Source organism: Solanum stenotomum, chromosome 4 (genome assembly GCF_019186545.1).
Source record: "Solanum stenotomum isolate F172 chromosome 4, ASM1918654v1, whole genome shotgun sequence".
Taxonomy (NCBI): Eukaryota; Viridiplantae; Streptophyta; class Magnoliopsida; order Solanales; family Solanaceae; genus Solanum; species Solanum stenotomum.
Genome location: NC_064285.1, coordinates 62384774 through 62411409, shown reverse-complemented (window position 1 = coordinate 62411409; position 26636 = coordinate 62384774). Strand labels below are relative to the sequence as shown.

General features: G+C 32.4%; 4 protein-coding genes across 4 annotated transcripts in view; 2 read left to right on the top strand and 2 right to left on the bottom strand.

Moving 5' to 3' along the window:
- The window catches only part of LOC125862153 (small ubiquitin-related modifier 1-like), a 105068-nt gene that overhangs the window by 63462 nt on the left and 14970 nt on the right, over window positions 1-26636 (bottom strand). The gene's annotated exons all lie outside the window — the stretch shown is intronic.
- LOC125862134 (1-aminocyclopropane-1-carboxylate oxidase 2) lies at window positions 5261-8216 on the top strand. Its single transcript, XM_049542135.1, has 4 exons — window positions 5261-5463; window positions 5833-6059; window positions 6970-7303; window positions 7735-8216. Exons 1-4 carry the CDS (start codon window positions 5359-5361, stop codon window positions 8017-8019), a joined length of 951 nt encoding a protein of 316 aa, XP_049398092.1. The 5' UTR covers window positions 5261-5358; the 3' UTR covers window positions 8020-8216.
- Window positions 12470-19568, top strand: LOC125862131 (uncharacterized). Its single transcript, XM_049542131.1, has 7 exons — window positions 12470-13471; window positions 14438-14554; window positions 17932-18110; window positions 18205-18298; window positions 18443-18520; window positions 18650-18751; window positions 19160-19568. Exons 1-7 carry the CDS (start codon window positions 12995-12997, stop codon window positions 19295-19297), a joined length of 1185 nt encoding a protein of 394 aa, XP_049398088.1. The 5' UTR covers window positions 12470-12994; the 3' UTR covers window positions 19298-19568.
- LOC125862120 (fimbrin-5) lies at window positions 20427-26061 on the bottom strand. The gene is made up of 14 exons (XM_049542117.1): window positions 25923-26061; window positions 25190-25360; window positions 24533-24768; window positions 24291-24462; window positions 24164-24202; window positions 24000-24068; window positions 23781-23897; window positions 23447-23658; window positions 23176-23331; window positions 22899-23098; window positions 22178-22335; window positions 22007-22103; window positions 21452-21543; window positions 20427-21016 (listed from the first exon to the last, which is right to left on the bottom strand). The coding sequence occupies exons 1-14, from the start codon at window positions 26007-26009 to the stop codon at window positions 20828-20830; spliced, it is 1995 nt and encodes a 664-aa protein (XP_049398074.1). The 5' UTR covers window positions 26010-26061; the 3' UTR covers window positions 20427-20827.

Below are 26636 nucleotides of genomic sequence, written 5' to 3'. Positions count from 1 at the left end.
ATATATTAAAATAATCAAAAAAATAAATTAAAAATAATTTTTTCACTTCCGTTGGAGGAATGGGTATATATGAGCCACTTTCATAATTAGGGGTATATCAGCTCTAAATAGCAAAGTTGAGGGTATATCTGACCATTTTTCCCTATATTTAATGGACTAATATTACTGACCTACCTAAAAGAGTTGATTGGTCAATAATTTGTGTTCCAAAACTTCAAATAAGAACTCATTTTGAATTAAATATAAAGAGGATTATTTATTTCCTCTATCTTGCCCTACGAAATTAGGTTGATGTCATATTCACACTTTCTTTTTAATTGTAAAATTTGGCAAATAGGCATCGACATTAATTTTTCGTGTTTTTAGTCAAACGTGTTGCATGTGTTTGCCACGAGTGAATGATATAGATTTAGCAAAAAATTTTATAATCATAATGTTCCGGACAATATACACAAGTCTCAATTAATTTTATAAGATATTGTTATCTTTTATTAGTAATAAGTATCGGATAATTATGTTTGCTAAATTATTACAGATGAAAAAATTTACCTAATTATGGTTGAAGAATTTGTCCAATACATCTTATTCGATGGAACACTTTCTACCCTTTGCAATTCTGTAACAAACTTGATGGATAAGTCCAATCGATTCGCATCATTATGCTCAATAAAATAAATCAGCAAGTATTATTGAAATTAAATTAATTATGTGATTAAAAAGTTCTTCAATCATTTTTTGAACTTATTTTCTTATAAAGAATATTCGAATCCTTTAACCAATCGAACACAAAAAAATTAAAAGATATTTTCTTAGATTGCTTAAAGAAATTAAATAAAATTTCTATTAATGGAATTGATTTCCTTGTTTAATTTATAATCATGCCAAATTTTAATTTCCAAAAATTGCACCAGATTCAATGATTTTGGGTCATAAACATAACATTGAAAATTAGAAAGTAATTGATACTAACGAATTTATTTTCTTAGAAGACTTAGTACTTGAACAATTGGTTGAATTTCAAAACATAATTATTATTTTTAGGTTTGAATTGATGATGGAGTGATTGTTGTTTAGGCTTATGAAATTGTGAGTCCTATTTAATTGTTAGTTGACAAACTCGAATTATTACTGTATTTAAAGAAGTGTGTTTGAATGGTGAATTTTGACTTTGCGGAAATTTTGGAGTGATTGTTGTTTAACTTAACTATAGTTAATTAATATGTTTAATATAAACATTCGATACAAATAAATTTTTATAGAACGCATATAATACATTATGATATTTTTATAATCAAAACTTTCCAAAAAAACACATAATTTACTTGGTGGGTTATGCACATGCATGGAACATGAAGAAAAAAAACAAGTGGACACTAAAACCAAAGTTGATAAATGCAATAGTACACATGGGGACACCTTATCATTTTTATTTTTATTTTTATTTTTGGAATAATTAATAAAGATAAAGATTGAGAATGTTTTTAATTAAAAAACACATGCACCCAATGCCTTCACTATGTCTTTTGTGCATTACATATGTGATTTTTTTTTAAAAAAAAATAAAATATTAGAGATTATAATACTTTGCATGGGGAATATGCAATTATGAAAAATTAGTGGTCATGTGTTTGTTACTTTTGATAAAAAAATATTATTTTTTTCTGAAAAGTTTTGGACTTTTGGTACAATGAGTGAAAACTTAAAAATTCTTAAAATTATATATTTTTAAAAACTTTAAATTCTATAAAATTCAAGTTTGAGTATAAAATACTTAAACAATCTAATTATAAAGAAGAAGTTATTTGAAATAACCATTAAATTTTATTTCAAAAATTCTAGAACCAAAATTTATGGCTAAACGATATATAATTCAAATTAATCGAATCAGTAAACTACGAAAATCAAATGATTAAAAAAATAACTTTGTTACAAGATGAGGAAACAAAAGGCACATGACAATCAATCTAGTGACTGTTTTGAAACTTCTAGATTTTAACAAATTATTGAATTGTGACAACTTTTTTACTAATAATTAAACACAAATATTAATTAGATTATTTTAGAAGACTGCTTTTTTAGTGTTCATCGACCAGATTTATATATAAAAAAAATTTAATGGTCGGTCAAATGGAATCTAAAATAAAAGTGAAACAAAAAGGAAGTAATTTAATTAGAATGACGTTTAAGGAAATAATATTATTTTGATAAAAATATGAGTTGGTATTTGGTAATGACTCAGCTCTTTGTCTTTTAATGTATGGTTTGGGACTTGGGTATATATAAATTCACCGTATATAATTTATGTAAATCTCATTATTTTAGATTTACATCCTTCTTTCACAATATATAAATTATATTACACGAGGTAAAATAAGTTTTTATTAAAATACTATTTACTTTCAGAAATAACTCGATATTTTACTTGTTAATTTATAGTTTGTAATGAGGTTTGAGAATATTCTAGATGAATACTTTTTTTTGAATCATTGTAAATAAATATTTCTTCTTTGTTCTTCCTTTTATCTTCAATGGATTTAAAGTAGTGGGAGAAAGAGTAAACAATTTTTCTTTTTAAAAAAAGCAACAATACAAAAAAGTGTTTAAATAATTCCAAAATGTTCATAGGTCAATAATGTGTTTTTTTTTTTAATTTCGCATTCGATATCAAATATTTACATGAAAGCCTGATTAAAGTCAAATGTGCGCCGTCAATAATGTGTTAGAGCTTTTTGCATTAATAAATTTCTTTTCTAGATAACATTTTCTGACTTTTTTCCTATCAAGAGGCATGTGGTTCTGTGTGGTCTTTTCAATAATTTCATGTTCAATGAAATTGAGAAATAGACAAAAGAAATTAATTTGTTTTTTTACTGCATAAATAAGTTTGTAAATTCTAAAGAGTCGTACACAAAACATTTTCATAATTTTATTCTATAATCATATAATTCATAAATAGTAATCGTTAGCAAGAATTTATTTATTTTTATAAATTCGATATTGATAAATTTGTAAATCTTAAAATTCATTTGTGCCGATCAAACCTTCTAGAATTGTTTCTTTCCAAGAACCAAAAGGATTTGTGCAAAATAACAAATGTAAAAAAGAAGTGAAGAACAAAAGTTCTAGATATGTAGTGGATTCTGAAATTTTATTTTTGTATCTCCTAATCGAATCTGCTTATATTAGAATTACTCATTAATGATTGATCAAATTGGATAAATTCATCTTCAAAAATAAAAGGTTTTGGTGATGGAGGGACATGGAAGATCTAAAAGTTTGTTTACTTGTTTACGCGAAACCAGTAATTTTTGTTTGAATATTTGTGTTAAAAAAAAATCTACTAAATAGTTACAAACATTTTAATATGAACCCAATTATTATTGTAGTACTAATGTCGTCATTCTAGGTTAGTACGTAATTGAGTATTGTCTAGTCTCCCTTATTACTATTACTCACATACAAATCTTATTCTATTACATATTGTTTCCTTTACTTCCACTAATGTATTATGTGATATTGCTACATATTATTTTCTTCTCCATTATGTTTAGCATGACTGCTTCACTATTGCATTTTTCTTTTCATACTTAATTTTATTATGATTTACTTGAGTCGATGGTCTATAAAAAATAACTTATAGTCTACCTTCACAATGTATAAATAAAACTGCGTACATACCACCTCTTCTTAGACCCAACTTATAGGGATTACATTGGATAAGTAATTGTTGTTGTTACTAACGTTATTGTAAAAACGAATAAATTTTAAAATTTAAATCTCTATTTCTAAAAAAGAATTATATCAACCACTTGACGTTATTTTCTTACTCGTTAGTACTATTTTTTAATAATTGCAACTAACATACTTATGACTAATAAAATATAAATGGCTTTTCTCACTTGTTTGAAGCCATATAAGTTTTTCTTCAATCTATATCGGTGTAAGTTCTTGGTCAAAGATTTCTAGATATATGCTTTATAATTAAGAAAAAAAAGGAAATTAGTTAAGATAAATTTCCACAATTAATTATACAAAAGTTGGGTTGATGATGAAATGGATGACACAGCAAAAAATAAAATAAAAAATACAACAACTATGATATGTTCAAAATTCAAATATTTAGTCAATAATAGTTACTTAGAATTTAATTGGATTAAATGAAATAATTGAAGATAATTGAAGTAACACAGGTCCTTTTATGACTTTAAAAGTGTCTTTTTTTTTGTAATTACAATTAGTTAAATTACCATGAGAATACTAATTCTATTATCTTTCTTGTTAATATATATAAGTTCAATATAATTCGACCTTTCTGTATCAACCATTTTCTTTAAATTTCATTAACAATCAAATTCTTTTTTTTGGAATCAATTTTGTTTATCATTCTATTTCATATTTTTTTAATAATGATATTTTATTATAATAGTCAAATAATATTCAAATAAACGTTATCGTTATAAGGTCTTGTCTATATTAAAAAATTTCCATGGGGCAAAATGTGCAGCCCTAAAAATGTGAATTGTGTGGCAACTAAATAGTATCCTTTTGTCAAACTGAACCAAACATTTTATAAACACATGAAAAAAATAAATTAACAAAAAGTTTTAGTCAAGATGACCAAAATTTAGCCACTAGAAAAATGGGTCCAAATTCTAACTGTCCCAACTCTAATGGGTAGAGTAGAAGAATATGGAAGTTTACTAGGTATATGTCATTTTCTATCAATATAAATATTAAGTAACTTTATTCATTGACATTCGGATAGGGGCGAAGCTAGAATGTCATTATGAATTTGACCGAATTTTATAATTTGGTTTAAATTCTATATTTATCTTAAAAATTCATTGAGTGTATTTTAAAAATTTAATAACTTAATAAACTAAGATCTTTCCTTTAGTTAGGAGGATTGATCAAAAGGTAACATATATAATCCGAAAAATCATTTTTATCTTATATTTTTCGACGAACGTGATTCAATTGAATCCATCTTTACCTAGCTTTCCCTTTAAGCTTAAGCAGATGAAATAAAAATTTCAAAAAAAATTATGCGATATTCATTATCTATATTGAAGTTGAACTAAATACAAATTCATCCAGAAAAATTCATATTAAAAATAAAGTGATCCCCAACAGAGCGATTACATATTTAAAACCCAAAATTATTTTATTTCTACTATTCAATTATTAAATACACCCCTACTAGCTATATATGGTTTTCTTTCCCTATAAATACCCAAACAAAACCTCAATCTTTTACACACAAAAAACTCACCTTCAATATCTTCCATCTTTTTATTCCACACACTATTTACTCAAAATAGAAAAAAATATTTCTTCCATTTCTTCAAGAAATTAAAAATGGAGAATTTCCCAATTATCAACTTGGAAAAACTCAATGGTGCTGAGAGAGCTGCCACCATGGAAAAGATTAATGATGCTTGTGAAAATTGGGGCTTCTTTGAGGTATAGTATTTACAGATAAAAGTATTCGGTTATTAAAAAAACATCAATATTGATATACTTTTAATGTTAAATTACGATCCACTAGAATAAATATCATCTTTATAATATTCATATTGATCTTTATGTCTTTCCTCAAAAAGTGTGCCTTTATGGCCTTGGGAATAGAGCTAGAGTGTCCGCGCCTCTGATTCAAATTTTATATTTATCTTAAAAATATCTCAAATATGTACGGACTATTAATTTAAAATCTAGTATGATTTCAAATTCTGACTCTACCCCTGATGGTCTTATCCCATAAAAATGTATTAAGACTTTTTTTTTTTATGTAATCTTGAAAATGATGTGTACATTTTTTGTTTAATTGTATAGTTGGTGAACCATGGAATCCCACATGAAGTGATGAACACTGTGGAGAAATTAACAAAGGGACATTACAAGAAGTGTATGGAACAAAGATTTAAAGAATTGGTGGCTAAGAAAGGACTTGAAGGTGTTGAAGTTGAGGTTACTGATATGGATTGGGAAAGTACTTTTTTCTTGAGGCATCTCCCTTCTTCTAATATCTCTGAAGTCCCTGATCTTGATGATATATATAGGTAAACTTCTGAATCTCATGTTACGTGAATTTTTTTCATCTGTCTAAGTTTCGATCGTTGGTGAAGCCCCATATAAGAAAGGGGGACTCAATTGAATGACCTTCAAACTTTTGTGTATGTATTATAAAATCTTGAATCTCCTTATATAACATAAAGAGAAATATAGATTTAAATTTCGAGTTAATATTTTTGAATATTTTTCTGAACCCTTTTATCAAAATTTATGTCGATGTCATCGTCTGTTTTAGTGAAAGATATATAACAAATTTTATAAACTAATTGAGGTAGGCATAAACTAACTCTACTATTATAAAAGTAACATGATATATAAGTGATAAGTGTCCAAATTTTGCCAGCGTTGATTGACCAAGATCCCAAATTAAGAGTTATTTTAGTAGGACAACAATGATTTTTTTAACTATAAGTCTATATATATACATAAATATGTTCCACCTTCTACCCCTTATTTTATTCTATTTAATTTGTCTTCTTTTGGTGTGTGTGGTTGGGGGTTCCACATGTACTTTGGATTGAGACTTGACCACTAATAGAACTATCATAATTAACCTCCTCAACTAAGTACTAGTAAGATCACTTCAAGAAAATAAGAATTAGAATTAAAAATTCATCGTTAATCCTATTTAGCGATGAATTGTCAAAAGATCTTATCAACAACGGTCCATTGAGACAAAATGATAAAAATCATAGGTAATTCCTCTTTTTTGTATAATGTATAGTTTCTTCGTCCAAAAATAAATGAATAATTAATCTATATTGTACAGAGAGAGACAGAGCTAGGATGTCATAAGGTGTTCATTCGAAATCTTTTCATCGAAAAGTTACGATTGTGAATTTTAAATCCCCATAGTGAAATTCTGACTCTGTCGTTGATATTGTCTATATGATGTAGGGAAGTTATGAGGGATTTTGCTAAAAGATTAGAGAAGTTAGCAGAGGAACTCTTGGATTTGCTTTGTGAAAATCTTGGACTAGAAAAAAGTTACTTGAAAAATACACTTTATGGCTCAAAAGGTCCAAATTTTGGGACTAAAGTAAGTAACTATCCACCATGCCCAAAACCTGATTTAATAAAGGGGTTGCGCGCACACACGGACGCTGGTGGCATCATACTTCTCTTCCAAGATGACAAGGTGAGTGGCCTACAACTCCTCAAAGACGGTCGATGGATCGATGTCCCTCCCATGCGCCACTCCATCGTGGTTAACCTAGGTGACCAACTCGAGGTAAAAAAATTCATACTTATGTAAAAAATCCTAAAATGTCTTGTTTGACGTCTACTTTATCTGAAGTTTAACTTCTATATGTTGTTATTGAACTTCAAAGAAGTAGGTTTTGACTTGAATAACTTTTGTAAAGTTGATAGTTACTTATTGTGTTGACTACAAATTAAAACATGTTCACATTTTCAGACCTTGAGCATCATGACTTACTTTTAGTATGATTAACTATGAACAACTTATGTTGCTAAACAACAAAATTTTGTTGTTAATTAAACCTCTTTAACAATGGTTTAGTAAACTTGCTATTATAGAATGGTCCATAATAAGTCGTACTAGCTACTGTCTACTAGGCAACTTGCTATAACATGTTAAATTACACTAATAGTATAAACTATTTATACTATCGATGTAGCTAAGTTAAATCCTTTAAACAGGTAATCACGAATGGGAAGTATAAGAGTGTGATGCACAGAGTGATCGCACAAAAAGACGGGACTCGGATGTCATTAGCATCCTTCTACAATCCAGGAAATGATGCATTGATCTATCCAGCACCAGCTCTTGTTGATAAAGAGACAGAGGAACATAACAAACAAGTTTACCCTAAATTTGTGTTTGATGATTACATGAAGTTATATGCTAATCTCAAATTTCAAGCCAAAGAGCCAAGATTTGAAGCCATGAAAGCTATGGAAAGTGATCCAATTGAAATTGCTTAGATTAAAAATTTTAAAAAAATGGAAGAAAATTATTTGTTATTGAAATACATTATTTGTTTTTTTTAGTATAGTGGAATTTATATATTTTTATTACAAAGAGTGTGTCCCTACTACATGTGTGGTAAAGAGGACTAAAGTTTTCTCCACATATTTTAATACCCAAAATGAGATGTGTTTCTGTTTTTCTCATTAGTTTTTCTTTTTATTTTGTTTTCCTACTTTATAATATGCTTGAAATTTTCAATACAATGTAATTTTTTAGCTGACATCCGTTGGACAAAGGTGGCTCTGCCACTAGTGTAACTAGAGAGTATATGTCAAGAATCTACAAATAGGACCAATGATGGACCATTATGTTATTTTCTCTGTTTCAATTTAAGTAAATGCTTATTTATTTCGGCATGAAATGTAAGGAAAAAACTGAAGACTTTTGAAAATTGTGATCATAAACATGTCATAACATTCACATGATTATAAATTTTTTGAAACTTTTAGTCTTAAACATGTTATAACATTAGGAATTATGGTTATAAGAGCTTATCATTATGGATAAAATAATGGGCAAATTATAGAAATCACATACTTTAAAGGCAAAATTACAATTTATCCCTTAAAAGTTTATAATTACAGAAATTCCTCATTTTCGCGCATCAAATTAGTGTATCAGCGCTTATATTATTTATCTCGCGCATTAGATTAATGTATCAGCGCTTATATTATTGTATCTTGTGCATCATATTAATGTATCAGCACTTATATTATTGTATCTCGCGCATGTATCAACACTTATAATAGCTCTGATACATTAATCTGATGCACGAGATACAATAATATAAGTGCTGATACATTAATTTGATGCGCGAAAATGAGGAATTTTGGAAATTTGTAAAACTTATAGGGAATAATGGTAATAAGTAAACTAAAATGTGGGATTTCTGTAATTTTTCCTAAAATAAAATAAAGTTAAATTTAAGTTGAGCCTCTATTTGGGCCTGTAATTTGAAGCCCAGAACTAGATGGTTCAGATCAATCAAATGGGCCTAGTAAATTTTCTAGAAAACGTACAAGGCCCATTAAAACTTTTTCATTGATATCTCAATTAATTTGAATTTGCACGGCATAAGATTCATTAAAGGACAACTTTCACATATAGCAAACATAAAAATCATATTTATATGTTATAGCTATAATTTGCATAATTGCACTCCATAACAAATTTTATGTTTGCTATGGAGCTTTTGATTTGTATAATTCGCTAGATACATCCAATTTTATACAAATTGTTCAGTTTGTATAAATTCATTTATACATTGTCATTTTGTATAATAAGATCTGTATTTGTATAATTATAGTTATATAGGACGAAAATATATGTATTTGTATTTGTATATATACTTTTCTCTCGCTTTATACAAACACAAACGCATTTTATACATTTTATATCGAAAATGGCTAATTGTATACCGAATCAAATGGCAAAAAAATGGAATGTTTGCTGCAAATTACAAATAAAATAACTATGGCTATAACATTTAATTTGAATTAATAGTTTGTTATTTCATACAATTTTCCCTTCATTAAAAAGATAACGCTCCCTAACGAAATTTTTTCCATACTCAAATCTTTAATTAAAGGTAGAGAAATCTCATCTATCTCGAATAGATATGGAGAAGTATATTTTGGCAGGTTGCTAGACCTTTTATCTATTTAAATTATTATTATTATTATTATTTTCGGACTTCATTTTTACACAATGTTTGGCTCCCTTTGGGACCATTTTAACCTATTTTTAAAATATATTTTCTTAGTATACTTGATGACAAAATTTGAACTAATTATCAAGACGTTTGGATAATAATATTGTGATTTTGACAGTGAATGGATTGGCCTACCACTAAAAGTTTGAAAACGGGCCCCCTTTACACGACTTTCACATTTTGTATCTAGAAATAGAGGTAGGTGCGGGGCGAGACGGAATGGGACTGGACAAAATTTATGCGGGACAGGGCGAGGCAGGCTCTTATGTAGAATGAGTGGGAGTGTGGGACGAGTGTGGGACGAGTTAAACCCTTTTGAAATATCAAAATGACACAAGGCGAATTAAAAACGTTAGAAAAAATATTGCTATAACTTTATAATGTTTTGCAACATTTTAGTATCTTTTCACCTTTATTTGTATATGACTATTATTCCCTCGTCTCATGTTAGTTGTCTTAAATTACTTATTAATTTTTAAAATTTAGATATATTAATTACATTTTATCCTAACAATTAATTTATTTTGAAGGGAAAAAGGACAAATATACCCCTGAATTATCGTAAATTGTATGCAGATACTATTTGTCATACTTCTGGACATTGGTGCCCATGCCGTCCAAAATTAGAGCATTTATGCCCTTCAATCTAATGGAAGACTAAATAGGGACACATGACACAATCTTATCCGCCGATCCGATATTTAATAAATATCGAATCCGTGGATAAGATTATGACACGTGTATGTCCGTTAGAATAAATGCTCTAGTTTTTGGACGGCAAGGGCACCAATGTTCCAAAAGTATAACGGAGGATATCTGCATACCATTTACGATAGTTCGGGAGTATATTTGTCTTTTTTCCATATATATATATATGAATTTCATAAACTTTATCCGCTTCTAATCCGTATGTAGTTGAGGTTGATATAAGTGTTTGGCATAATACATATATTGGACCCTAAACTTGGCTTCAAATTTCAACTTTGACCTCCAACTTTCATAGTGCACAAATAGACACTTTAACTATCCAACCTTTTAATAAATAAACACGCGATTTTTGGAGGCAAAAAGCGTGAAATGCAAACGCTCCCACGTGTATTAGTGAGTCACTCAGTGGTTGCCAACTAATTAAATACTTTACACGTCCATTTTAGAACTAAAAAAAAATTAAAATTATTTTTAATTAATATACAAGGGTTATAGCTCTTTTTCCACAATGACAAAAAAAAATTAGAAGTCATATGCACTAAATATGAGCACAAATCGTTTTAAAAGAGAGGAAAAAAAAATTGATTTGAAAGAGGAGGAAAGAGAAATGAGATTTTGATTTGAAAATATAAAGATATATATAAAAGGGATTGATTAAGGGTAGATTTGTCATTTTAGCATTTTTTTACTGTTATGGGCCTCGAAAATTACACCTAACTCGCGCAAAATACGTGCACATCACGCGTTTTGCCAAATAGGACACGCGTGTTTATTTATTAAAAGGTTGGATAGTTAAAGTGCATGTTTGTGTACTATAAAAGTTGGAGGTCAAANAATTTATTTTGAAGGGAAAAAGGACAAATATACCTTTGAATTATCATAAATGGTATGCAGATACTATTTGTCATACTTCTAGACATTGGTGTCCATGCCGTCCAAAACTAGAGCATATATGCCCTTCACTCTAACGGAAGACTAAATAGGGACACATGGCACAATCTTATCCGCCGATCCGATATTTAACAAATGTTGGATCGGTGGATAAGATTATGACACGTATATGTCCGTTAGTATAAATGGTATAAATGCTCTAGTTTTTGGACGGCAGGGGCACCAATATTCCAAAAGTATAACGGGGTATATCTGCATACAATTTATAATAATTCGGAAGTATAATTATCTTTTTTTCCTATATATATATGAATTTCATAAACTTTAAATATCAAATCCGCTTCTAATTCATATGTAGGCGAGGTTGATATAAGTGTTTAGGCGGTAATCCTATTCAAACTGTATTCAAATTAGATATTAAGTTTTATTTTATTTTTATGATGACATTTGGTGTAATCTGTCAAGGAAAGGACCCAGTAAACAAAATCTTTATTTAAAAAAATATATAAATAAATCTTCTTTACGTTGAATTATGACATTGACTAATGATTTTTAGTAGCTCATTGTCCATATCTCTTGAGTGAACGGACAAATGAATTATTAAATGAGGACAAATCCAAAGTCATTAAACTATTTTTTTTTTTTGGCATAATTTTATTTATAACAATACAATAAGATTAAACATCATACATATATAATAAAATACTTCAATATGACAGTTACAAAAAATTTATTGAAAGATTTAACATTGTACTTAAAATAAATTTACTCCTCTATTTTAAGACCATAAAATCTATTTTTTTTTCCTTTTTTTAATAACATAAATAAGTTTCCTTAAATTTGAAATAACTTTTTTTAAAATATTTTTTTTTATTAACACTTTTTTTGGTTTTCCCACCCCGCATTAGAGTTTCAATTAAATTTGAATCACGTACGACAGGGCCTATTCAAATGTCATACTCCCAACAAAATTTTCTCTCTATATCCAAGGCTCGAACCCGACCTCTTATTAAGATGAAACCGTCTCACAATTACACCACAAGCCCTTTGTTTTTTTTATTAACACTTAGAACCATTCCACCAAATGTCTTAGAGGGGGTATTTTTCATTGCATTTGAATCCTCCCTCTCCTATCATCCAACTTTCCTCTTCATATCCCCATTTTTTATCTTCTTTTTTCCCTCTTCTTTTTTCAGCCATTTTCCCCCATTTTACTAATTGCTTTTTCCCTTTTTTTTGTCTGGGGTCCCTCATCCTGTTCAGCTGGTCAAGAGGTTAATTTTATTGTTTCTATATTCTTTTTAAGGGTTGTGTGATATATCTTTATGTTAATCCACATTTTATTAGTTTCTTTCTGCAATTTTTTGCCCAAAAAAATGACCTTTCTTTGAATTCTTGGATTCCCATTTGTGAAAAAGCTCAGTTTTTGCAATTTGATGCTAAAGAATTGGTCTTTCTTTGAATTCTTGGATACCCATTTGTAAAAAAGCTCAATTTTTTGCAATTTAATGCTAAAAAACTGGCCTTTCTTTGAATTCTTGGACACCTATATGTATAAAGATTCAATTTTTATACTTTTATGTTAAAGTTGAGAGCTTGTTTTGTGTAAAATCCAAAAAATGTATGGAACCCATAGCAAGAGAGACATGGAGATTGAATATCAATCTCAAGTTCCAATTTTGAGGCCAAGTATACATGCCAGAAGGGCAAAGATTACTGTGAAATTTCAAGATCTGTATGGATTTACTGTTGAAGGGAATGTTGATGATGTTAATGTGTTGAATGAGGTTAGGGAAAAGGTTAGGGAACAAGGGAAAGTTTGGTGGTCATTAGAAGCTAGCAAAGGTGCTAATTGGTATTTGCAAACTCATGTTTCCTCAACCCTTAAAACATCCCTCAAATTCTCTGCTTTGGTGAATGCAATTACTCTCAAGAAGCTCATTAGGAAAGGAATTCCACCTGTTTTGAGGCCTAAGGTGTGGTTTTCACTATCAGGGGCTGCTAAGAAGAAATCGACCGCCCCGGATAGTTATTATGAGGATTTGACAAAGGCTGTACAGGATAAGGTCACACCTGCAACCAAGCAGATTGATCATGTGAGTTTCTTGGTTCAAATATTACATTGTTCCCTTGTGAGACTCAAATGATAGATTTTGGTTTTGTTAATGAGCATGATGTCAGTTTTCTTGTGGCTTGGTTAGATTTTGCATTATGCTGAGACTTGATGTTTATTTGAAAGATTTGGTTTTGTTACTTAGCATGTTTTTGTGTTTTTTTATATGTTAGTTCTTGGAGTGAAGGGTTGAAAACACACTTAAAGTATCTTGGTTTTTCGAGTTTCATACCTGAACTATTATGTATGCGAGTTTTCTACCTAAACAATCACTAACTATCTATCAAAACACACCATAATTATCTATTTTTCCTTTTTCCTACCTGAATGATGATGATACGTAGGAAAAGAGAACAATTGATAGTTGAGGTGTGTCTTGATAAATAGTTCAGGTAGGGAACTCAAAAAATCGGGATACTTTAGGTGTTTTTTTACCATTAACTCTAGCTCTTTTATGCGTCCTGACAGATTTATTGCGTAAACGATTATTCACATTCGTAACAACAGCACTAGAGTTACTTTTTCTCATTGTGGTTGGTTAACTGCATAAGATTCTGCACAGGGTTGTATATATACAACAACAACATACCTAGTGTAGGGTTGTATTTATGCTGCCATGATATTTGAAGAGTGAAATTTACACGTCATGCTCTTTTAGGGTCTTTATACTGATGTTTCCTTGTCTGTGAACTTAACTCCATGTAAGTACTTTTAAGTTCTGGGAAGTTATGTTTTCTTTTTTTCTTTTTTATCTTATTTTTTTAGTTTGAGTGAGATTCACATGTGGTGCACATACACAACGATTAAAGCTTAGTTAGCTGAAGGACAGGATTAGTTCATGTAACTTGTTACCAAGCTTGTAGTAAATGCTGAAAAATTTGAGATATGTTACATCTTATGTTTTGGTATCACCACTTTTATTATTATCTCAATGTGTTTTTACTTGCAGGACCTTCCACGAACCTTTCCTGGTCACCCCTGGTTGGACACTGCTGAGGGTCATGCTGCCCTTAGGCGGGTCCTTGTTGCCTATTCTTTCCGTGATTCTGATGTTGGCTACTGCCAGGTAGATATGTTTTTTCTTAGTAGAGCAAAAGATATTATTTTGATATTCTATCAGCTTTACATATTCTCCATGCTGCCATGCTTCACAGTGGAGGCCATACCGTCATTTGCATACACATCTGTATAGCTTCCCTTGGTTCCAAACTGTTAATCTTTCAGTACACTTGAATAGGCCCGACTTACAGGAATATGTACGTAATATGATTTTAGACTATTAAGATCACCTACTTGAGTATTTCTACATTTGAGAAGTTACCATCGGTTAGTTCTAGGCTTGTACAATTTATGAATCATTTATAGTTGAGTTACATAATCCTCTCGGTTTAGAGTCAAAACTGACCACAAATCTCCTGAAGTACCTCTTGGTTTCTCTTGTTCAGTGTGTGGTAGACAGTAATACAATATTAGTCATAACTGACTAGTTCTCAAGGATGAATTTTAATGCTTAGTGTGAACACATCCTACCCTCCCCGGACCCCACTTGTGGAATTACACTGGGTATGTTGTTGTTGTAGTGCTTGTTTAGTACAACTTCTTTGTTAGAACCTCGTTGGGTTAAACTCACAATTTAATCTAGTAATTAGCATTAAATCCAATAAAGCATGCTCTTAATAAAAATGACTACTTAAAAGAATATCATGTCAGAAAGTTCAGGTCCATCTACGCTTAACAGAATACTACTCCATATTGGAGTTAAACGAAACCAACTAACCAAGTGAATACTAGAATTTACCATTAATATGAAGAGTAAAGATTAAAGGAAAGAACTTGGCTAGAGAATGTTGTCTTGGTCATTTCCTTCTTTGTCTCTTTTTAGTGAAGCCTATCCTTAGTTGTCTGTCTTCTCAAATTTTAACTCTAAAACCTTCTTTGATCACCCTTTAAACACATTCTCATGGAGTTTCAATCAATCAAGGAAATATTTCTCTTCTGGAAAGAGTATAAATCTGAAACTGCCTCTGGGNTCCGTGATTCTGATGTTGGCTACTGCCAGGTAGATATGTTTTTTCTTAGTAGAGCAAAAGATATTATTTTGATATTCTATCAGCTTTACATATTCTCCATGCTGCCATGCTTCACAGTGGAGGCCATACCGTCATTTGCATACACATCTGTATAGCTTCCCTTGGTTCCAAACTGTTAATCTTTCAGTACACTTGAATAGGCCCGACTTACAGGAATATGTACGTAATATGATTTTAGACTATTAAGATCACCTACTTGAGTATTTCTACATTTGAGAAGTTACCTTCGGTTAGTTCTAGGCTTGTACAATTTAAGAATCATTTATAGTTGAGTTACATAATCCTCTCAGTTTAGAGTAAAAACTGACCACAAATCTCCTGAAGTACCTCTTGGTTTCTCTTGTTCAATGCGTGGTAGACAGTGATACAATATTAGTCATAACTGACTAGTGCTCAAGGATGAATTTTAATGCTTAGTGTGAACACATCCTACCCTCCCCGGACTCCACTTGTGGGAGTACACTGGGTATGTTATTGTTGGAGTGCTTGTTTAGCACAACTTCTTTGTTAGAACCTCGTTGGGTTAAGCTCACAATATAATCTAGTGATTAGCATCAAATCCAATAAAGCATGCTCTTAATGAAAATGACTACTTAAAAGAATATCATGTCAGAAAGTTCAGGTCCATCTACCCTTAACAGAATTCTACTCCATATTGGAGTTAAACGAAACCAACTAACCAAGTGAATACTAGAATTTATCATTAATATGAAGAGCAAAGATTAAAGGAAAGATGAACTTGGCTAGAGAATGTTGTCTTGGTCGTTCCTTCTTTCGTCTCTTTTTAGTGAAGCCTATCCTTAGTTGTCTGTTTTCTCAAATTTTAACTCTAAAACCTTCTTTGATCAACCTTTAAACACACTCTCATGGAGTTTCAATCAATCAAGGAAATACTTCTCTTCTGGAAAGAGTATAAATCTGAAACTGCCTCTGGGCACTGCTCTGCTGAAAACCAGCACAACTCTGCTGACATGCTGCACCCATCCACGTCCAAATGCTGGCATAGCTGCAGTGAGCCACTGCCCAATTTGTACTATTTTGGCGGTGTATTTGCTTTGGAATCCAACATAGCTGCACTGGTTCACTACTAATTTTGGATGTACCCAAATTATGCTTTATTTCTTCAGTTGGGATCTAGATTTCAAAGCTACAATCCTGTCAAACTTCAAGGTCCAACTCCTTTTGGATTTATGCATTTTCGATTTTGAAGTTGAATCGTAAGATGGCCTCTTGATAGCATATTTTTATTCCAAATTGTGCTTTATTTATTCGGTTGGGATCTTGAAGAGCTACAATCCCCTCAAACTTCAAGGTCCAACGCTTCTTGGATTATGCATTTTCTATTCTGAAGTTGAATCATAAGATGACCTCTTGATAGCATTTTATTACATAAATCATCATTCTCCTTTTGTACAAAGATTAAGGAAAAAGAAATTGTTCAAGACTTGAAAAACTTTGTGAAACTGGTAAAGGAAAAAAAACATGAAAGGATAAATACTACTCCTGTCCCATTTTGTTTGACCTAGTTATTACGTAGAGATTTTGCGTAGGAGTTAGATATTAATATTGTTCTTTTCATTGTTAAATTAGATATAAGTAGTGCTTTTCACATAAAATATGAGATACATAACAAATGCTCGACGGTATATGCAAAATAAGCCATGTCAAACCATTAACCAATTATATGAATATGCTTCAATCACAAATCAGTTAGAGTCGGCTACGATAGAAGTGAAATCAGTTGATGAGCGATTAACACTTCCTTAAATTCATGTATCTTATCAATCAAGCGTGGTTGTCTAAGTCTAAACTATTCATTCCAATTTCCTTTCTGCTTTTTGTCCATGTTGATGTTTAGTTTTGTAATTGATTTATTCAACATCTCAAGGAACAGATGTTCAAATAGTAATATATTTAGCATAGTTGCCTTAGGTTCTAAACCGAACTGCATGCAGCATCCAACTCCTAACAATTTTGAAACATTTTGCACATAAATTTGGCTTCAGTTGTGATTGACTTAGAGAAAGTGATATGGGAACCGACATCAACAAGTGGTCATTTTGCTTCACCAATACTCCCTCAGTCCCAATATAATGTCTTAGTTTGATTGGGCATGGAGTTTAAGAAATAAAGGAAAACTTTTGAATTTTATGGTCTTTAATTAATTGTGATAGTCCTTTAAATCTTGTGCTCTTAAACTTGTCATGTAGAATGTTGGAATTTGAAAACTTATTAAATATAGAAAGAGACACGCTTTTTGAGACAGATTAAAAAGGGAAGTAAGACACTACAATTGGGACGGAGGGAGTAGTTGATATGCCGATCTGGTCTAAACCAGTTGATTGCTTTGCAGGGATTAAACTATGTTGCAGCATTATTATTGCTGGTGATGAAAACCGAAGAAGAGGCTTTCTGGATGATTGCTGTCCTTCTAGAGAATGTGTTAGTCACCGACTGTTATAATAAGAACTTATCTGGATGTCATGTTGAACAAAGAGTGTTCAAGGATCTATTAACCAAAAAATGTCCAAGGTACTTATAATCTCTTCCATGAGTTTGCTCTTGGCGTGAATATAGATTCCTTACAAGTTCTGTTGTTTTCTAATACTGATGAGGAAACGTACAGGATAGCTGCTCATTTGGAGGCACTGGAGTTCGATGTTTCTCTTGTTTGCACAGAATGGTTTCTCTGCCTTTTCGCCAAAAGCTTGCCTTCTGAGGTCAACAAATTTAGTCTCTTTATCCTCTCTGTGTGTGTCTGGGTGTTTGAGTTGCTATGAAATAGATCGTGCACTATATGTTCTCATATGAAAACACCAGTGTAATATTGTTTAATGATTCCTCCATCGGTTACTTCATTACAGACAACCTTGCGGGTCTGGGATGTCCTTTTCAATGAAGGTGCAAATCTTCTATTTCATGTGGCATTGGCAATTTTTAAGGTAGATTCTTCCTAATATTAAGATTTATGATAACTTCTTCCATTATTTTTCTTGCCTCTCGAGTTCTTCATCTGCTTAGAACTGAAATTCGAAATGCTAAGAGTTATCCTACGATATGCCAATGACTAGATGAACGAAGAAGAGTTGCTGACGGTGCATCATGTTGGGGATGTAATTCATATAATCCAGAGATGCACACATCAACTTTTTGATCCTGATGACTTGTTGACGGTAATATGATCTCGCTAGACTCCTGTTCTGTTTATTATATATCTTCATGTACCTATTTAACGATTAAGCCAGAAATGTAATGCCTTTTTCCAATGGAGTGTAGTGTTATAATTAGCGGAGCCAAAATTTGAAGTTTATGAGTTGTGAACTTGCCACCAAACCCATAGCTCATCTTAGATACTGGGTTCAGTGTTCACATTAAGTATTTATACACATTTAATGAATTTTTATAGATACAAATACAAGGTCTTAGCAAAAGTTACTCTGTTCTTCGTTAAATCTATTCTAATACAAATACAAGGTCTAAAATTGAATTTTCTGATACAAATACAAGGTCTAAGACCACTATTTTACACGAGTCGTTTTAACCCCGAAAATGAACCATATTCTTGACAAAAAAAATTTCAGGTTGCTTTTGATCAAATTGGTTTTATGACAACCACTACTATATCAAGACAGAGGAAAAAGCAGGAACCGGCGGTCATGGCAGAGCTTGACCAGAGACTAAGGCGGTTAAATTCCATTATCGCGAGTGACGAACAATAGTTTTGTGATGGAAACCTTATAATTGTAGTATATATATATACATGTTGTATCTCTATCAGGGCATGCTGCCCTTATAGGACATCACAACCCTTATGCTCATAAAGCAATGAGCTAAACAACAGCTTGGAGAGTCCTCTTGTGTTTATTTATGTTTGTAGATCTTCAAAAGTGTAAATTTTGAACTGTTGTATACTAGTCCTATATTCTTTCCCCTTGTTAACTTATCTAGTTTTGCATACTTTCAAGAATGGAATTATGGTAGATTGTGCTACTGGTACAATGTCACTAAGTACTTAAATTTTAGCTCCTTGAGAAAGATCATATTCATAAAAAATAATATGAGAAGCATAAAGCACCATTTCTTAGAGAATGCACATGTAGACACCTCTGAGAGCAGTGTCTGCTCTCCCTTGTAGGGGAGTTGGATGGTCATTCTGCCCTTCGAGACTTTTTTAGTTCTTTTTGGTATAAATATATAAACATATACTTAAATTTGGCCTTAGCTAGCGATTAAGCATTCTGACTTTTGAGAGTGCATATGTAGATTCCTCAATTTAGTCTCCATTGTCAAGTAAACACTTTAATTCATTCCACTATGTATCATGAATACGATGTGGCACATAAATTTTGGTGGTTTTTAGATGGTCTATTTGTAAGTTGGAGTGTTCAACTAACACAATGGAGTTGAGTTGAAGTGTCTAAATGTGTATATTCAAAGTTGGAGTAGTTACTTGCTAGTTGAGGCAATATTACAGTTTTAATATGGCACTGCAAATACAGAACAGAGTGAACTTGATCCATTTTGCTGCCTATTACCAAACACAAAAAATAAAATTGGAGAACAAGAGGAATTTATTCCATTATATTGCAGTGTGAACCACTGCAACTGGCTCATGGGAACAAAGTAGTTGTATATTAAAGATGTACAATTACTTGCCTTCACTTTTCACAGCTTTCAACCTCACTAGGTTTGTGTAGTATAGAATGCATTTAAGTAAAATGGCAGCCAAGTGCACTAAGCTCTCACTATGAGCGAGTTCCGGAGAAAGGCTGGACCACAGTCCACAAGGGTCTATTACACACAACCTTACCCTACTTTTCTGCACGAGGCTGTTTCTATGGTCTCAAACTCATTGAGTAACTGATGATAACAGGGTTCAAAGTTTTGTTCATCACCTTACGTCAAGACTCCCCTTCAAAAGAATGCATTGAGTAACTACTGCGCTCTTTGTAACTATCATGAGTTGTGGTGGGACGGAAAGAATCCCTCGACCCTTTACCAGAAAACCCCAAATAAGGTAGAGAGGGAGCTCTCCCCCTCCTTAATAGGCCTTTTATGCGGGCAGAATCTGAATTAGTCGGACAAGTGACCGGATACAAGATGGTTACTAGAAAATAAGAAGAAAAAAAAGAAGAGGAACTGCCCTATTAACCAACTTCACTTGACATGTCCTCTTGAAAGCAAAACTGAGGACAACATCAGAAAGAAATTTGGAATTTTTTTTTGTATATATATTTTTTCTTCAAATTCTATCTTTCTTCTTGCACCCCCTTTTCCACTTCAGAAGTTGTGGAAGCAATGTCACCATCAGAGGCAGCTGCTGGAGATGCATCCAAACCGGCGTTTTCTGCAGTGTTGGACTCTGAATCTTCAGTCTTTGTTTGCAAGCTCCAGTACATGATGCTTGCTGTGAGTGTCAGCATCATCTTCTGGTTCACCTGAGTGGTAAAAGTTGATTTATATTCAAGAAAAAGGGTTGATGGAAAGAAGCAATGGTTCTGCTATTGCACGGAACTAATAGAAATGCTCGACTACAGTCGAGTTTTTAGCTGCATCACGAGCTCCTAAGTCCATTCGAAGACTTGCAAACATATATTTCTTGATATGAACTGCTAGTTCTTCAACAACAACAAATCCAGTGTAATCCCACTAGTGGTGTCTGAGGAGGGTAGAGTGTACATAGATCTTACCCCTACCTTGAGAAGGTAGAGAGGTTATTTCCTATAGATCTTCAGCTCAAAGACTCTATTCAGCTTATCAAACAGCCCCTAGTTAGGAATATAAACTCTGTATTATACTGCATATATAAAAAGGTATCACATCAAGTCTGAAGGCAAGCATAAACGCGCAGTTTCTTCAATCTAATCTCTTACCTCTATTATATCCTCTGGCAATAAAAAGATGGAGCACCCGAGTTTACGTGCTACACTGATTGTGTAAGTTGCATTAAGCTTCTTATCCTCATCTGCAATGTATTCAGAGATATCAGTACTTTCTTGAAAGCCAAAGCAAAAGATAATTGTTCAGACTTTTCTTAAAGACGTAATACATAAACAGACACTCACACTTAGCCTCAATTGGCGAGTAAGCACTCTAACTTTTCGAGTACATATCTAGACACCTCAAATTGGTCTCAACTAACCACTAAACACTCCAACTTGTCCGCACTGTGTCTCGTGGACACCCAATGCTGATATGACACATATTTAATAAGTTGGAGTGTTCAAATGAGTTGAGGTGTCTAGATATGCATACTAAAAGTTGGAGTGTTTACTTGTCAGCTGAGTCCAAGTTTGCGTCTGTTTATGTATTATGCCTTTCTTAACTCATCCCAAAAATGATAAGGAAATCTTTACTTCTCAGTTTTTCAATAAGACATAAGCATTTTTACTGGGGTGGGTTCAAGAGTCTATGAACTCTTCGCGTACCAGTTTTACCCCTGGTCACAAGGCTCCAATTGACAACCCTTGGTTCCACAGCGCTTAGAAGCTCGAGAAAGAATTTCCCACTCGATATATTTTTGTCCTAACAAAACAATATAACTCAGGTGTCATGCAATAGAAACTGATGATAACAGGGTTCAAAGTTTTGTTCATCACCTTAAAGCTTTCAATTTGAGATTTTCTCCTTGCACTCTTCACTTTACTGTTTGCCCAATTTAGTATGTCAGCATCTGTTATCTCCTTTCCAAGGGCATGAAATTTCAAGTTAATCAACAGTTGGAGCATTGAAAACCTCATTAACTGCCACAAAAAAGCTGCAAGACAACAAAATGATTTTAACATTTCAAATCATAAAACTATGCATAACTGAACTTTTGAGGTACATTGTTCCATGCTTATGGTGTATAGTGTAGACTATCGTCCTTACGAGAAAGAAAAAGTGTTAATTTGCATGTATTCAACAGAAGTTAAGTTTTTATCGGATGCTCATTGTACGCAACACAAACTAACATGTACTAATCAGGCTGAGCATGCTTTCAAGAACAACAACAAACCAAATAAAAACCTGAATATGCAACTAGCTCAAAAAAGTGATTAGATTGCAATTTTGATGTATCCAAAACTCAGTATCAGCACCCTCTCTTTGACCTGTTGTACAGATTGGAACTCAACGTTTTGTGTAATCCGTGGGAACATGTGAAATGCGTAAATAAGATAGCTTTGATCAAGCAATAGACCCTCGTCTCAAGAACAAACAGTCCAAAGCAGTTCAAAAAAAGAAGCAACGGAAGTACAACAAACAACAAATAATAACAAAAAGATAGTAACATAACAGAATTAACATACAAAAGCATGACATAGGGAAATTTTCTATTACCTAGTATGAGCTTCTTGTTTCCTTGTACGATATCACTTCCAGCTACATTTACAAGGGAGAAATTCAGTTCTTTCCCAATGTTTATGACTTGGTTGCAATTCTCAACTTTTCGAAATGGCATCTTAATTGGAGGCTTTGTTGCTTGTTTCCAATTAACTAATCCTTGTGAAATTTTGTCTAGTACCTCTAAAAGAACCCACCTGCATAATACGAACGCCAAACAACATTTGTAGAGTCCAAAGAACATCAATCAAGAAGGCAACAAGAAATAACTCACCCGGTTCTCACGTCCTCAAATAAATTATTCACATAAGTATCAGTTCCAAGACTGTTAATCCACAACCGAAAGCATCTTTCTTCTCGAGAAGTTTGAGCATCATCCTCCATCATCACAGCAAAAGACAACTTTGTGGTATCTGCTGTCAATCCATTCCTATACCACAGTAAAACTCACTTATAGACGGAGAATGTAGACAAAATAACAACTCTGACTGGTTACTCAAAGATAGAACAATTTTCAGGTTATCGGATGAAATGCTTAATCTAACCTATGTTGAAATATTTGTGCAACGAATGCAAGATTTAAGTTTGCTGAGCCTTCAACAATGTCCTTTGGAGTTACATATCTTTTGCAATCTAGTTTTTCTGCTTGCTCAAGAATCAAGTTTGCTCTTTCAGTTGGATCTTCTGTATCTAATGTGTTAGTCGTACCATGTTCAGGCGCGAGAGTATTGAGCAAATGAGCATAAGCTTCTCCGTCCTACAACCAAATATAGAGAGCAAAAACAGACACAAAATTCTTCAAAAAATGACATATATCCATAGGGAATTATCGAATTCCTTCAAACGTAATGTTCATAACAACAGACACAAATTTCTTACCTTCAAGTCACTTGAGAAATTTGTAACCTCTTTTTTGTAGCCTGCTTTTTTAAGATGGAAATTCATCCATTTCAGTAAAATCTTTTCTGGAGATAAGCTCATAAGCTCCTCTACTTCCTGCAAATGTTACTGTCTCTACGTAATCTAGCACGATCATTAAAGTGCACACAACTTTTGACAGAAGAACGAAAGAGGTAAAACACGAAAAGTATTGCAAACCTGACTATCTTCCACCAATTCCACAAGTTGTGGAGTTTTTCTCAGATTGAGATCAGATAATAGTTGTATCTGGTTTGCCACGACAACGATAGTAGAAAAGAATTGGTGAAATTCTAATGTATCTAACAAGCACATGGACAAAGTATAGTAGAAATAGTAAATACCTTGATAATTTGAGAAATCAACCCGACAACCAAATGAGGCTAAGAGAATAAGCAAAACAAAAGAAACTTCAGCATCTTTCGTATTGATAGTAATATGTTACATAAGAAACACATGGACTTCACATACTCTTGCTTCGATTAAATCCTGTGTGCCAATATTGACCACAGTACAACCAATGGCCTTCGCGGAATTGAGGCAAAGGGTGTGGTTCTCATTCCTTTCCCATGGATTAAGAACCTTTTTGGTATTGATAGCACGTTCATCTATTGTTCCGGAGACAGCAATATTTATGAGCTTACTGCAACAAATGATCAAGTAGAAACATGAATGTCCAAGAATGTAATCAGAAATGTATGGTTTACACTTACCAAAGAAGAACACCATCTTTGGCAAGATCAAAGAGTTGATTGGTAGATGGATCTATCGGAAGGAAATCCTTCAAAAACGGATCGTCTCTGAGAAAGCTGTTGATGTGAGCTACATATGAGCCCCTTTCAGATTCACTAATGGTGTGTCGGAGTGTGGTTGTAGTTGCCTTGAGGAAAGAGGAGCTGGTCTTTGAATCACCTTTCGCTGTAGCTCGTGCTTGTAGATTTAGATATGCCTAACCAACAAAACAAACAACTTATGGTAATTTCTCTTGCTCCACCTTAAAACCAAGAAGGATAACCAAGAAGAGATGCAGAGGAGTGCATCTTAAGGTCGCGACCCCTACTCAATTCAAAAGACTAATAATCTCTATTTGAAGATCATCGTTAAACTACGTCCAAGACTTTCACCTAAGATCCATTTCCACACAAAACTAGAAGACTCAAGATAATGATGCAAGGAACTTGAAAGCTAGCATCTAGGCATACATATCAGAGTAACTTCACAAAACCAGAACTCAAACTAAACATGACATTTTAAGTTTATCTATTCAACTCTTCTTCAAAGCCAAAGTTGTTCATTCTTTCGAGGCACCAAATGATATTTGTAGTAAAAGTTGAAGAAACAAGTATACGATGAAATCATCTCACACTCACCCGAAGGAAAGATTCAAAATCAATTTCTTCACTCATGTCAGACGATGACTCGCTCAATATTGCCTTTATATCATCCTCATTTAGTATACCTTGGAAGGCCTTAAGTTTGCACAACACAGGCGGTAGATCTCCCAAAGTGACCTTCCCGGATTGATTCCTTGCAGATAGGAACTGTAACAAATTAAATGTAGCATGTCAAAATGAGAAACAAACTTATATGCCAGTAGAAAATAGGCAAATAACATCAAATGCACCCTAAAGTTGTCCGGATAAGTCGAATACACACTCCAACTAAAAGTGTATAATGTTGTCCGAGATGAGCTTTAATAGAGCGATATGATCAGTGAGGATTCATGTAGCCAACCCTGACTCGTTTGTTAGGAGAAACATTCTTCACATAATACTCTATCAACGAGTCACATTCTCTTTACTCAAGTATATCTTAAATAACAACAACAATTTTAGGTAGGCGTAAATTCCATACTCATTAAGGTCAACTATATGAATTATATATCTATAACAATTTCACTAACAATAAGTACCATGTAACTTTGTCCACCAAGGATAGGACGTATGGAAAGAAATTATCACCTAGTGTTGTTCGTCATTGTTGTGATTTGAACGTTTGAGACCTCGTGGTTCTCAATCCACTCGATTGACCACTAGGCTACACCCTTGGTGCTTGCACTCATACTCAATTATAACAAGGAAAAGCATAGAAAGGTTAACATACGTTGGAATTGAGGCCACGCAGCTCGACTTGAGTGAATTGACTCTGTAGCCATTGATCAGAAACAACAACACCAACAAAACTAGACATTTTTTTCCTTCAAAGATGATTTTTGTAAATCAATCTCTACTTCACTGAGCAGATAACTGAAATTTCATGAAAAAAATACGTCAAACACAGAAATTAAAATAGTAATATGACAATGTAGATTGATATTATTTGATCATTCAATCACAAAAATAAAATAAAATAAAAATATGATCTTTGATGAGTAAACAAAAAAATAATTCATGCAATTTTTTCACTAATGATTTCATGAAAACTAAATTAATTGGTGAAGAAATTACGAACCTTTTTTACGTAGATCTCATCGTGCATTTTTTTGCAGGGGAGTGGAGTATAGGAGTAATAAAAACAAGGTGAAAAAGAAAAGAGTACTGAAATAATTAAAAAATATATATATTTCCAAGCAATTTTGTATTTTTTTAAATTAATAAATTCATTATATATATAGTGAGAGATTATTATTATTATTATGCATAGAAGACTAACTTTCACCTCATATTTTTGAAATGTATGTCAATGAATTTTGGACATGTGATTAGACCCTTAGCAAAAAGTAAAGTTATAGACCATTGTTGGAGAAAATATTGTTATAAAAGATATCATACATTGCAACGTTGTTGACATTGCAATGTATGCAGAACTCTCAAAAGA